Source organism: Chelonoidis abingdonii, chromosome 19 (genome assembly GCF_003597395.2).
Source record: "Chelonoidis abingdonii isolate Lonesome George chromosome 19, CheloAbing_2.0, whole genome shotgun sequence".
In the NCBI taxonomy this organism is placed as follows: Eukaryota; Metazoa; Chordata; order Testudines; family Testudinidae; genus Chelonoidis; species Chelonoidis abingdonii.
Window position 1 is genome coordinate 18023330 of NC_133787.1, and position 13184 is coordinate 18036513.

Here is a 13184-nt window from a genome sequence, read left to right on the forward strand (position 1 = left end):
CACCATATATATCTGTGCCTCAATTTCACTACGTATTTAATATAGATTTAAAAGAAATCAATTTGTTGTAAAACATTCTTGTGGTGGACCACCATTTATTAGATTACCAATGCTATACACAACTCTCAATCAGTTGAACATATTTTATTCCGTCACAACATCTGTTTTGATGATATATGTTCAAAAGGGCCTCATCCAATAGCAATCAAAGCCAATGGGAGTCCTTCCCACGAGATTTGGATCAGACTCAAAGGGGATCAACAGAAAAAGCAAGCTTTTATAAAGGAACATGGAAACTACCTTCTTCAAAATAATTCAAGCTTTGTTATTTAGGATCTGTAGATTCTGTATGAATCTTCAACCATAGAAGACAAATAAACTATCAATACAGGAAAGAACTTGTCAAATGCTTATATTTAATGAACGTCTCTCTTCAGTCATCTTCCCAACATTAATTTCAATTCAATACATTTTTAAAAATTTTCATCCCATATTAACTAACGTTTCCAGTGTTAATTTATAAATCTCATACAAACTTTTGAACATGTGGCTAGCTGCAATGACATTTATTTAAAATATAAAAAGCAATTCTACATATTTTTGTATTCATTTTCTGGCAGTCTGCAATCTGTGTAATCAGGTTATAACTAAGCCATTAAAACCCTAAACAATTCTCATACATTTATAACCAATCAAATTGAATTGTAAAGAAAATATTTTGTGCAGAATATTGTTTTTATTTTACCTACACTTTGACTAAGGTGACCAAATAACGTAAAAGCTAGAGTGGTTTTGTAAGTGTCAATCTATTTTGTGTGTTAACCATTAGTTCAAATCCATTCTCTGCTTTTTAAAAATTCTGGGTGTATTTCACTCAGCATTTACAGTAAACATTTTGTAATAATTACAGTAAAAATGGAAGAAAGAGGTAATAAATCTTGCATAAACTGTTAGTTCAAAATTACACAAATAACTAAGTGTATCATTTGTTTTTAAACAGTTGCATAACCAAAAATACGGGCCCAGCCAACTTTATTTAAATATCATTGGGCTCATTTAATATGAACTGTATATCATGCTTCATGCATAATTTTCAGTCAGCACACTATTTTGACATTTAGGTGAAGATTGCTGATTGCAGTTGAGATTTTTTTCTTGATTAAATACATTTATTTTTACTGCCAAATAATCAGTTGTGGCATTTACTACCCTAAGCAATTCTGCTTATCACAGTGAAAGATGGTACAGATTTATAGTACTGCCCATGACTACTCTTCAAAATAGGAATTAAACATCACATGCAAAACTACACTAAAACCTAAATAAGCAATGGTTCCTATATTTCTTTCTGAACTTTAGCTAATGGTACAGGGATCATCACTGCATGGCTTCACTTCCCCTTCCAACAATAAATTCATCGCAGCTTTAGTCAAGTAGCTGCATGTTCCTTTTCTTCCCACTGGGGCAGTGTTGTAAAATGAAGTCATGTCATCCTATAAAAACAAAAACAAAAAAGTGTATTTTTTGATTGATAAGAATCAAGATTAACTATTGATACAGAGTAAATTAATTGAAACCATTTTATAGGTGAAAAGTGCAATTCTCATTGTTGACATTGTCAGTCTTTTTGTATGACACTCATTGTTCAATGATCAGAGGGGTAGCTGGGTTAGTCTGGATCTGTAAAAGCAGCAAAGAGTCCTGTGGCTCCTTACAGACTAACAGACATATTGGAGCATAAGCTTTCATGGGTGAATACATGCATCCGACAAGGTGGGTATTCACCCATGAAAGCTTATGCTCCAATACGTCTGTTAGTCTATAAGGTGCCACAGGACCCATTGTTCAGTAAGTTGTCAAATAGGAATTTTAAAATCTAAGATTTTTCTAAAGGTACAATATATATATGTTCAATTGCTTCAAGACTTTCTTAGAAATCTTAGAGTGCGCCTACTGTATTTGGGCATAGTTTTGTGAAAGAACATATTACATATTCTGGTCAGATAATTTCCTCTTAATTTCCTAATGACAGGTCAGTTTCTTCACAATGTTTGCAAAACATATTAGTTAGGTAATCTCTCTTCAAACATTATGGTAGGGCTGGTTTCAACTCCATGACTAAAGTTGTGTTTAAAAATGCAGCTAACGTATGAGACTTATTCCATTAACCTTATAAGAAAAAACAAATATTTTCTTCCTAGACTCATATCACATAAAAGAGTCCAGGTATTTTAAAAGCTCAGTTAGGGATGATATGAAAATTTTGACTTCTTACTTATACTTAGGCCATGTTTACACTACAGAGACTATAGCAGCATAGCTACAGTGCAGTAGCTACACCTGCATCGTCCCTTAGTGTAGACGCAGTCTTCAGCGGGTCTTTCCATCATTCTAGGAACACTAGCACCTGGAGTGATGGCAGCTAGGTCGACAGAAGTCTTCTTCTGTTGACCTGGCTGTCTACACTGGAGATTAAGTCAGTGTAATAGCACTCAAGGGTATGGATTTTTACCCCCTGATCTTCCTTGCTACGTCAACCTCAATTTTAAATGTAAGCCAGGCCTTATTTGTGAGGATATTGTCTAATATTATACATGAAAGAAGAAGTGATTTTTAAAGGTCTTGATTTAGTAAGGTAGTTAGGAATATTATAATTATCTTGCTGAATCAGGGCCAGAATTTGTGAAAAAACCTCAACTAAGAATTTCTTGTATTTTTAGTTTATGTTTGGGGAATGAATGCAAGTCACCTTAACTCCATGTGAAACTTTCTGTGCTGGAATAATTATTGATAGGGAAGTATTAACAGGAAAGTACTAAGAAGCAGAGCTGGTCAGGAATTTTTTGACAGAAGGATTTCTCACTGGGAAATGCTGATTCAGCTACACTGGAATTTTTTTAGTGAAACATATTTCTGGTCTGAGAGAGACACCCACCCAAGCCTAGCTAGCAGCCTCGTGGCTAGGGCCCTCATTCAGGCTGTGGGAGGTGCACAGACTTGAATCTGGGTCTCCCACATCTTGGGTGAATGTCCTAGCTACTGGGCTATTAGCTAGGCTGGAGTGGGTGTCCGTTATGGTTTTTTCATGAAAGTTTTCAAAAGATCTTAGGTTGGTCCTGCTGTGGAACATGAACATTTTTAAAATGTTGAAAATTTTTATGGATGGAGAAACAGTTTCCCATCTGGGTCTATTAAAGTAATGCATTCTGGCTTCAAATGACTAATTTATTTTATGTTACTGACAATTCTTACTCCTAAAACTAAGAAGCTAATTTAATACATTTTCTAAATCTAGGATCTCTCTTTGTAACCAATCATATAAAGTTCCATTCATGAGTATTTGAGGAAAATGCGTTACTTACTAATTTCTACTGTTCTTTGAGAGTTGCCTGCGTGCATTCGCAATTTAGGGATTTGGCATCTCTAGTCTTGAGCTGTGGAACTGTATAACAAAGCATTTCCCACTGTGGTGTACTGTAGTGCTCTCCTGCTAAGATGACATCATTGTCTTAATCTGTATGAGGAGGAACCCACTCCTCACCCTGACCACCTCAGTTCCTTCTCCCTAGCCTGCAGATTCCTAAGGCAGAGGACAAGGTGATAGGCAGCATGTGCAGAGGTAGCTCTTGAAGAACAATTGCTATTAGTAAGTAACCCTTATTACTTCCTTAAGGGTCTCTGTGCATTCCTTTGTATGGGAGATTAGCACAGTGCCCCCACTCACCATAGACAATGAAGGGCAAGGAGTTCTAGGAAAAATAAACTGTAGCACCAGGGCTGCCCGGGGGTGGGGGAGGAGGGGGGAAAGTGGGGCAATTTGCCCCAGGCCCTGCAGGGACCCCCACGAGAATACAGTACTCTATAGTATTGCAACTTTTTTAATGGAAGGGGCCCCCATAATTGCTTTGCCCCAGGCCCCATGAATCCTCTGGGCAGCCCTGTTTAGCACCACCTTACCAAACAAAGCACTGGATTGCTGTGCCACATCCAATTCGTAGTGCTCAGTGAATGTATGAACAAAACTCCTTATTCTTGCTTTGCAAATCCCTACAATCGGGATCTGTCTCAGGCAAGTAACGTAGGCAGCTACATAGTGCATCTTTGGCGGGAGAACTGGTACCTCTGGGTTTAATGTATAACAATGCTCAGTACACTTTTTAATTCAACAAAAAAGACTGTTTACCAATAGGCTTTTCCTTACACTTTTCCTAGTGGCAACACATAACCTGTTAGATTTTCTGAAGGGCTTTGTAAGTGTGAATGGGAGACAATTTTTATGAACTTACTGAGATGCCAGTTAGATTTTAAAGGTGGTGTCCCTAGCCCTCTGCTTGCCAGAAGCTGGGAGTAGGCAACAGGGGATGGATTACTTGATGATTACCTATTCTGTTCATTCCCTCTGAAGCACCTGGCATTGGCCACTGTCAGAAGACAGGATACTGGGCTAAATGGACCTTTGGTCTGACCCAATATGGCTATTTATGTTGAAATCTAACCAACTTGGTTTGCCAATTGGATAACTGTTATAACCAATATAGAATGGTATCTAATAAGATAACCCCTTTTTACTGAGTCAGGGGAGCATTAGTTTTTTAGTTTTAAAACTTGGTTCTTTTCAGGTCAACTTTTAAATTGAAGAGTATTTCCCAGATCAGGACATTTGCTTATTCTTAACCAACTAACATTATTATTTTGCCCAGAACCAAATTAGTATATAGTCAACAGTTCACCACTCAAGTGTAGACACAACCAGTGTTCTAGATCTGTTACACATCCAGTAGTCTTGCAAGCAGTTATCACATACTAGAACTGAGGCTCAGCGGTTACATCAAGGAACAACACAAATCACCAAGATTTCTTATTACATTTACTTACTATCATAAATTCTCAATTCCTAATATTTATCACACTTCCAATGATGCACTTGTCTTTAAAGCACTTCTAAGAGTATGATCACTACTCTTTTACTTGATTGATCCAAAAGGGACACATTTAGAATAGTAAAAGCATTTACTTAAAGCAGGGGTAGGCAACCTATGGCACGCGTGCCAAACACAGCACGCAAGCTGATTTTCAGTGGCACTCACACTGCCCAGGTCCTGGCCACCAGTCTGGGGGGGCTCTGCATTTTAATTTAATTTTAAATGAAGCTTATTAAACATTTTAAAAAGCTTATTTTCATTATATACAACAATAGTTTAGTTATGATTATAGACTTATAGAAAGAGACCTTCTAAAAACATTAAAATATATTACTGGCATGTGAAACCTTAAATTAGAGTGAATAAATGAAGACTCAGCACACCACTTCTGAAAGACTGCTGACCCCTGACTTAAAGTTATGATTTTCAGTCATATGCCAGTTTTCTTGGACTTCCAAAGGAGTTAAAATCTAAAATATGGTTACATGAGGTCTCACTAGAGAGTGCAGACTACAGTTATTTATGTTAAAGAATAAAAGGGTAAATATAAACTTTGAAATGAAATCTAATCACTTGTTATCCTCCTTAACCCTGAGATGGAGGAAGTGTCCTTTCCACACAGCTGGTCCAAGTGTCAGTTGGACTCAAGATTCTGCAGCTACTTGATGGGTTCAGTTAACTTTCTTGAGCACATGGTGACTTCAGCTTTATATATCTTAGTTTTAGGGCTTGATGGACGGGGCCATCCTCCGATTTCTATTGGACACGTGCCTGGTAAATGCTCAGATTTCAGCTTTTCCAGTTTCTCTGTTGCTTCCATCGGTATCCAGTAAATAACAAGTGGTTAGATTTCATTTCAAAGACTGTATTTCCCCTTTTATCCTTTAACATAAATAACTGTAGTTTGCATTCTCTAGTGAGACCTCAAGTAACCATATTTTAGATTTTAACTCCTTTGGAAGTCCAAGCAAACTGATAAGAGACATGCACATATAGAAGGATATTGATCTGACTCATAAGGCAATCAAATGTGCATCTGGAGTGAGAATACTCATGGTATATTTGGTTTACAAGGGAAACATACAGTTTAACATGCAGTTTGGATTTCTTGGGTAAACAAGCAGTTTGCCTAATTTGACCTTCATTCTTACAGCCAGTCATTTCTATTTCTCTTAACTTGCTGCTTCCCACTCACAATGTGCAATAGGTCACTTTGTATAAGAAAGCAGGGTGTGACTCTTGCTTGATAACTTAGGGTATGTCTATACAGCAACTAGACACTTGCGACTGGCCCATGCCAGCTCACTTGGGCTTGTAGGGCTCTGACTGTGAGGCTGTTTTATTGCTGTGTAGACTTCTGGGCTTGGGCTCCAGTCTGAGTCAGAATGTCCACACTGTAATTTTATAGCCTTGTGAGCCTGAGTCAGCTGACCCAGACTCTGAGGCAAGCAGTCGCAACAACTAATTAACTGTACTATAAGGAACTAACCAAGAACTAACTATAAGAAGATAGGCTAATTAACTCATATGCATGACAGGTAGTTCAGTTTAGCTCTCTGCAGCGGTAGTGAAGGAATTGAGATGGTCAGAGGTACTCTTCCTTATGTAGACGGAGCCAATCATGTCATCCCAGCATAAGCACGCTACTGCCTTTTTCCAGTAGATAGGCCTTTGGTATACAATTGTGTAGTTCACCACTAGAGGCATCAAATTCTGTAAGTGGGAACATACAGAGGCCATTGCAGAAGGAAGACTTTTATATCATTTTGGAATATTTTCTTTAGAACTATTTAATGACCAGTGGTTAATTAGAAACTAGTGCTGTTTCCTAAACTACTGAAGAAGAAACAGCTCAGTAGGTTATGGCCACCTCCTCTAGAATCAATAATCAATGGGTAAACACTTTAGATGCAAAACTTGAGTTTGTGTTACCACCAAAATGTTCTTGTTGAGGTCAACTGAAGTTTCTGGGTACTCAGCACTTCTGAATATCTGGGCACTTATTTAGGTGCCTCAAAATGGATTTACGATCCTAACTTCAGGCTGGTTTTAAATATCATATCCTGCATCTATTTAGATACCACCACCGCCTACCTTCTTGCTCCCTTATCAAAGAGGAAACATTTCATTTTAACACACTGACTCTTTCCTAAACAATCATTCTAACATTCAGTGAGGTAGGACACACTTTCTTTCAAGCACCTTTGTGGGCTGGTTGTCTAGCTCTCCAGGACTTTGAGTTCAAAGAGATTTATGATGGCTGTCTCTGTTGCTATGAAGACACTTTTACAGGCACTACAAGATCCATCCATAAACCTCTCATATTACATAGTACTTAAATAGAATTAAATTTAATAGATTCCATTTGGGAGTTCTGTATGTCTGTTCTATTTTCAGCCTCACACATTTACAATGTTATCCAATTTTGTCTTTGATTGAGAAGAACTGTAAATTTTACACGAAGTGAATATTTTACTCACTTGTTTTTCAACTCCCTTTAGCCTGGTCTCATCTTTCTGGAAATAATGAAATGCTTCTTTCACCAGTTTGTCCAAATCCACTTTATCTTGAAACTCTAACTCAGGGTTTCTCTCCAAAATAACAGATACAACCATTAACAACTAGAATAGGAAACAAATAAACAAAAAACCCTTGAATTTTAGGCCAGTTTAAAATCAGGTTATGTAAAAGATGACGTTGTAAACACAAGCTCATGCTTGATACAAGCTATATAACGATTCCTGAAGAAACATCTTCATTAAGGCAATGTAAACAGGTAATATTTGAATTTCTATATATTGAAAAAGCAGAATTTTATATAAAATATAAGTTTGAAATTGATGAAGTAGGTAGACAGCCAAAAGATCGTTACAGTAATCTGAGGAAATAACCAACATTAGGGAATAGACAAAGGCTTAGCTGTAGGCAAGGGCAAGCATTTGTAAATATGAGACACATTAAACAACTAAAATCTAGATGTACTACCAATGGAATCTATTTAAGCAACAAACAACAAATTTAAGTCCAAGGATACTGAATTCCTTGCAGCTGGAACAGTTTTAAAATGGGAATAACTGACTTGCCTGACTGGCTTGCAGGCCTTAAGAGTGTGACTAGCAATTGGTGGTGGATTGCATATTGATCACTGGTGTCCTTGGGGACTCTAGGCCAAGGTTTTTCAAACTGGGGGTCGGGACCCCACAGGGGGTTGCAAGGTCATTACATAGGGGGTCATGAGCTATCAATAGTTTTGATAATAGTTTTGAACTCCTAAGTGCCAGGGAATATCCAAGGACAGATTCGTAGTCGCAGGCAAGAAATACTAGGCAGCTATTGAAGAGAGAACTGCCCCCGAACTGTTTGCTCAGACAGCACGCCCAGGGCCTGGTTCTAGGGGGAAAGGTGCATAACAGGATGGCAAGACTCTATTGCCTCACTTTGTTAGCAGGTGTTGTAACACTGGAGGGAGCTAGTGGTTAAATACTGTTGATTCAATGGGGCAAGTGTGGCTCTTTGGATTGCTCAAGAGAGATGGGAGGGAGGAGCTGTCATCTGGCAGGTGGAACTGGTGTTTAGAACAGTTGGGCTTTGAAGAAGGATCCCGTGGCTTAAGCTGGGGGAGGCATACAGTGCTATTTTGGAATTATCTTTTTGTTTGAAAGTCTGCTGCTCCCCTGGCCTAGTATTATTAACTCTATGGCTACTGTTTGCTTTGTTTGGTGCAGTGTGGGGACCCCAACATCCTGAAATGCATTATCCAAATACATTAATGTGAACCTGCTTAATATAAAACACAAAAATCTATGGAGACAGCATCCTACAAACTGCCATAGTAGTTTGGATCTGCAAGTGCTTATCTGTGATTTTAAACCAATCCTGTTAATTCAATTCTCTGTGGGGTTCAGTTACTCTTTCTCAAAATTGTTACCAACAAGTCATGTATATAAAACTTCTCTTAATCATATGGTACTGACCTCTACAATAATTTGTCTGTATTCAGGCTGGTCAATATTTTGCAACATGTCTTCAACCAGAAGGGAAAAATTCATCTCATACATAGTCATATCAGATAGTGTTGGCTGCTGAAAAAGAAATAATACAAATAATAAAATGCTGCATGTATTTTAACCATTTGATTTGAATAAAAATTCCTAATAGAACTGGTTGGATTATTTGTTGTGGATTATTTATCCAACATTAACAATCTGGGTTCCGTTGGATCAAAGGAGAAGCAAATTTCTAGTCAATGGTAACAGCATTCTGTTAGGAGTCTTGTCAAATTTTTTTCCCCTTCAGAATATTAAAATATTTTCACTGCAGTTACAAGCAAATAGTAAACTCAAAGCTTCTTCCAGCACCATATGTCCAATATGTTATTTTACACCTGGAATCCTTTGTTATCTGTAGCACATATTTCATGAAAAGAGAAGAAAAATACAATGGCAATGCATTCAGTAGTTGAAAAACCAATGTGCAACTCTCTAAATTTTTTTTTTTTTTTTTTACCTGTGGTAAATATTTTTCTGCTACTATTACACCATTGGGGGTTCTCTCCAAGATTTGCCACACCTTGTCATAGAAACCATGGGGAGTTCGATTCAGAGAACCATCTATTTGACGTTTGTTAAGCCAACATCTGTGGACAAAACAAAATGACTGAAGGGCTTGAAAAACCAATCTGTTTCAGATTCAAAACAAAGCTTTCTTTGTGACTTAATTAAGCCATTATGGTAAACAATAACAGTAAATATCCATCAGTGATGCACACACAGTATGTGCTGCATTTCCTGATAAATATTTCATATGGAGATAAAAATAGAACCTAAAAAGAACAAACACAAGATGATTTAGAAGCTGGAGGGTTATGCTTAAATGTGGGATGGTGTCTTATTAACTGGTCTAAAAAATTTAACACTTAAATTGATTTAACCTAGAACACAGGACAGGACTGGACATATGCCAAATTAAACTCTGCTGTAATGCCACCAAAGTCAATGGAGTTACCAGGTACTAGGGAAGAATTTGACAGAACGTCTGTAATACGTAAGAAAACATATATATGTTTAGGGAAAGCAAATTTGCCATTTAATTTACCTGAGAAATAATTTGTCAGGCACATGTGTATGGCACCAAAATGTTTACACATTGCATAAAGAAGAAACCATGATCCGTGCTAGAACTACTACAGTATACATATTTCCTTTGTTATCCCCTCTACTGTATGTAATACAATTTACAGTGCTAGTACAGCTTCCATATTAAATCCTGCAATTCCAAATAAGAGTGCAAAAAATGTACTAAGTTGAAGACACATTTTTATACCAATAAAATTAAAAAAAAATTGAAGTTGGTAAACTGAAATTTTGTTGTGCTTCATCCCAAATGTTCAGTGCTTTACAGCATTTGTAATTTTAAAGAAATTAAGAAACCTACATTTATGAAGTTGATTCTACTGTTAATTTAATAAAAAGGGTTTAGCAGACTAATGTAGTACAGCATTGCCAACCACGAGCACTGAAAAATCATGAGTCAGATCCCCCAAAATTATGAGATCAGCTTAATGATGAGATTTTAAAGGTTAATAAATGTTGGATTTTGTTTATTTGTCATCCAATTTTTGAGCGTTTAGTGGATCATATCTTCAAACTTTTCTTTGCAATTATAAAGGACTACAAACTTACAATTTTTAAAAAGAAAGGTGAGATTCTTACAAAGAAACATGACTCCCAGAGCTGGGGGTTTAAGAATGACAAATATTGCAAGACTAGCAACAAAACTGTGAGAACTGGTAATTATGGTAATGGTTGTAATGAGTAAATTCAGTCTACAAAATTACAGTCTATGGTAGCAATATTTCATACTTAGTTCATAATACTTTTATTTAACTGAAAAAAAAATCTTTCCTAGCAGCAGTATAGTCCTCAGAGGTCTTCTCTTTGAAGGAGAAAATCTTTTCCCATGCAGCAGGAGTTTGTACAAGCTCTCTGTGCTGAACTGAAAAACCTTTCCTGAGAAACCAAACTAAGTTCTTAGGGTAAGGGCTGTTTTCCTCAGTTATTTTAATATTAGTAAAAAAGAGTGCAGAAAAAAAAAAGGAATTGTGGACCAGGTGCCTCATTTCATACTTCATCTCTCAGCTCAAAGATATAGCTGTTTTATTAAAAATTAACAAATCTTGTTTAGGAGAGCACAACGTCTAACCTGTATGCATGTCCCAGACATTGGCGGCAGAGAAGTCAGAAAACTAAATATTATGAATTATTTACCATGCCAATTTGTGTAGGTAACCTACATTTTAATTAGTGCTGTGCTGAATAGTTTTATATAATTGAGCGAGCTGGTCCCATTAGGCTGCTAGAAAATTTATTATGACCTTAAACTCTTCATTTAAGATACACTCCCACCTTATAACATTTTGAGTGTTTGAACAGAGTAACAGAATAACCACCAGTTTCAGTTACCTTTACTCTCTGCGAAGAATGAAAGAGATATCTCTTATTATTATGAATATTATATATACTGTTTATTAGATTACTAATCTAATTACTAATCTGTTTATTAGATTACTATGATGCTGTTAGCTATCTGGGATCTAAGAGTGTATTTAATTCTTGGTGGTTATACGTATCTGCAGGAAGGCAGGCAATGGCTTTCGAGATAATCCTAGTCACGAGAATTTAAGGGAACAAGCCCTGTGAAGTCTTCCTCCAGCTATGCTGGAGCTTCAGGCGGAAGTCGCGAACAAAGGACTTTTTGAACAGTTAAAATGCCTCAACTCTGAGTTAAGAGTGCCAGACGGTCAGGTTTGTCATACTCCCAAAAGGGAGATTCTGGCAGGTGCCAAACACAGATAGGCCTGCTAAGAAAACATGGTTAGTGTGACAAAATGGGAGTTTTCTGCAATATTTTTATGAATCCTGTGTGTGCTTCAGTTCCTCTCTATACTTTGCAGTACTACCCAGTGGGGGAGGAGGGAGAAAGAGTTAAGTCTGCTGTTGGGGCAGCACAAGTGACATCAGGTGGGGTGTCGCCTTGCTGTCTTGGCTACAATGAATGAGTCATTAAGGAACTGGCTGAAACTGATTCAGATCAACAGAGGTTCCAGAAACACAATGGAAGCTCCCAGTGACTGAATGATCAATGCTTTGCGTAGGTGGAGTGGTGAACTCAGCATGTCCCTGTCTGAAGACAAAAGACAGAGAGATGACTGTCAGGGGATAAAGAATGGGCTTCTGGCAGAGGCTGCCTGCTCTCACATGGGACTGTCAAAGGGATCAGAAAGAGACAGAAACTGAGTCCATTACAGCTTGGGTGGTGGATTACTCTGGCTTGGCCGGTGGATTGCTCTGGCTTGGCCAGATAGACTAGATAGATGGATTATGTATTATTCATTTTGATGATATTTGCCTCCTCTCCAGCCAACCTACAAAACTGGATTGGACCAGGGCAGGAAAAGGCCCACGAAGATAGAAGAACAAAGGGACTGTGAGTAGGATTAAAAGAGTCCTTCTTTCAAGGGAAACATGGTAGTTGTTTGAGGGAACCAGAATAACACACAACACTTTGCTGGGATGTCTGAAGAAGTCAGGTCTGCCGAGGTTACCATCAGGGAATGGTACGACAGGTATGCATGTAGACTGTTGTTTTAAAATTCTTCTTCTTTAAGTTCTTTTTAACTACTGCTAAATTAAATAATACTTTTGTTTTTGGAAGGCTGTCTGAATCAATGTACACAGTGACACAGACAACCTTCTTGATCATCGTATACACCACTCATCACAGACTCCCGAAGAGAGAACATGCTGGATAAGAATGGTAGATACACAGGGTACTAGACCAGGCCTAGGGCTATAAGAGTGGCAGAATTGTGAAACTCCGGGAAGACATCAGGCCTGGTACCTGAGGGGGTGCACTCAGGGGGGCACAGATATGGCTAACTCTGTGACATATTGGTGGCCGTGTGTGTGGGATCACGCCAATAGTGAATCTCCAGTAAGTAACAGCACTAAAAACAAGTATTGTAGAGGAAAAACCAAGAGAAAAATTGTCCTATATTTTTTGGGGGGGGGGAAGGGGGAAGAAAAGAAACAAAAAATGAATTGTGAATTGCTCAGGAAACATGAGCTAGAAGAGTTGTGCAGCAAAAGAAAGCTAAATTCTAAAAAGCTGAAAAAGACAGAGCTGGTTGGCCTGCTGTACACAGATGACCAGAAAAGGAATTGTGGCTCAGAAGTGGATGAGGACTTGAGAAGAACACTCAGT

The 13184-nt window shown here is 37.8% G+C and overlaps 1 protein-coding gene across 7 annotated transcripts in view; it reads right to left on the bottom strand.

Annotated features, from left to right (window-relative positions):
- Nucleotides 1-395: 395 nt before the first annotated feature.
- Nucleotides 396-13184, bottom strand: part of PHKB (phosphorylase kinase regulatory subunit beta) — a 232696-nt gene continuing 219907 nt past the window's right edge. For 5 of the 7 annotated variants that reach the window (XM_032787057.2, XM_032787060.1, XM_032787058.2 and 2 more), the window contains 4 exons: nt 9429-9558; nt 8897-9004; nt 7403-7543; nt 396-1493 (listed from right to left, as the gene is read on the bottom strand). In XM_032787057.2, coding sequence (XP_032642948.1) covers nt 1356-1493; nt 7403-7543; nt 8897-9004; nt 9429-9558 — 517 coding nt within the window. In that variant the 3' untranslated portion in view covers nt 396-1355. The remainder of the gene's footprint in view (nt 1494-7402; nt 7544-8896; nt 9005-9428; nt 9559-13184) is intronic. The other 2 variants (XM_075073813.1, XM_032787056.2) reach the window with 1 other exon arrangement.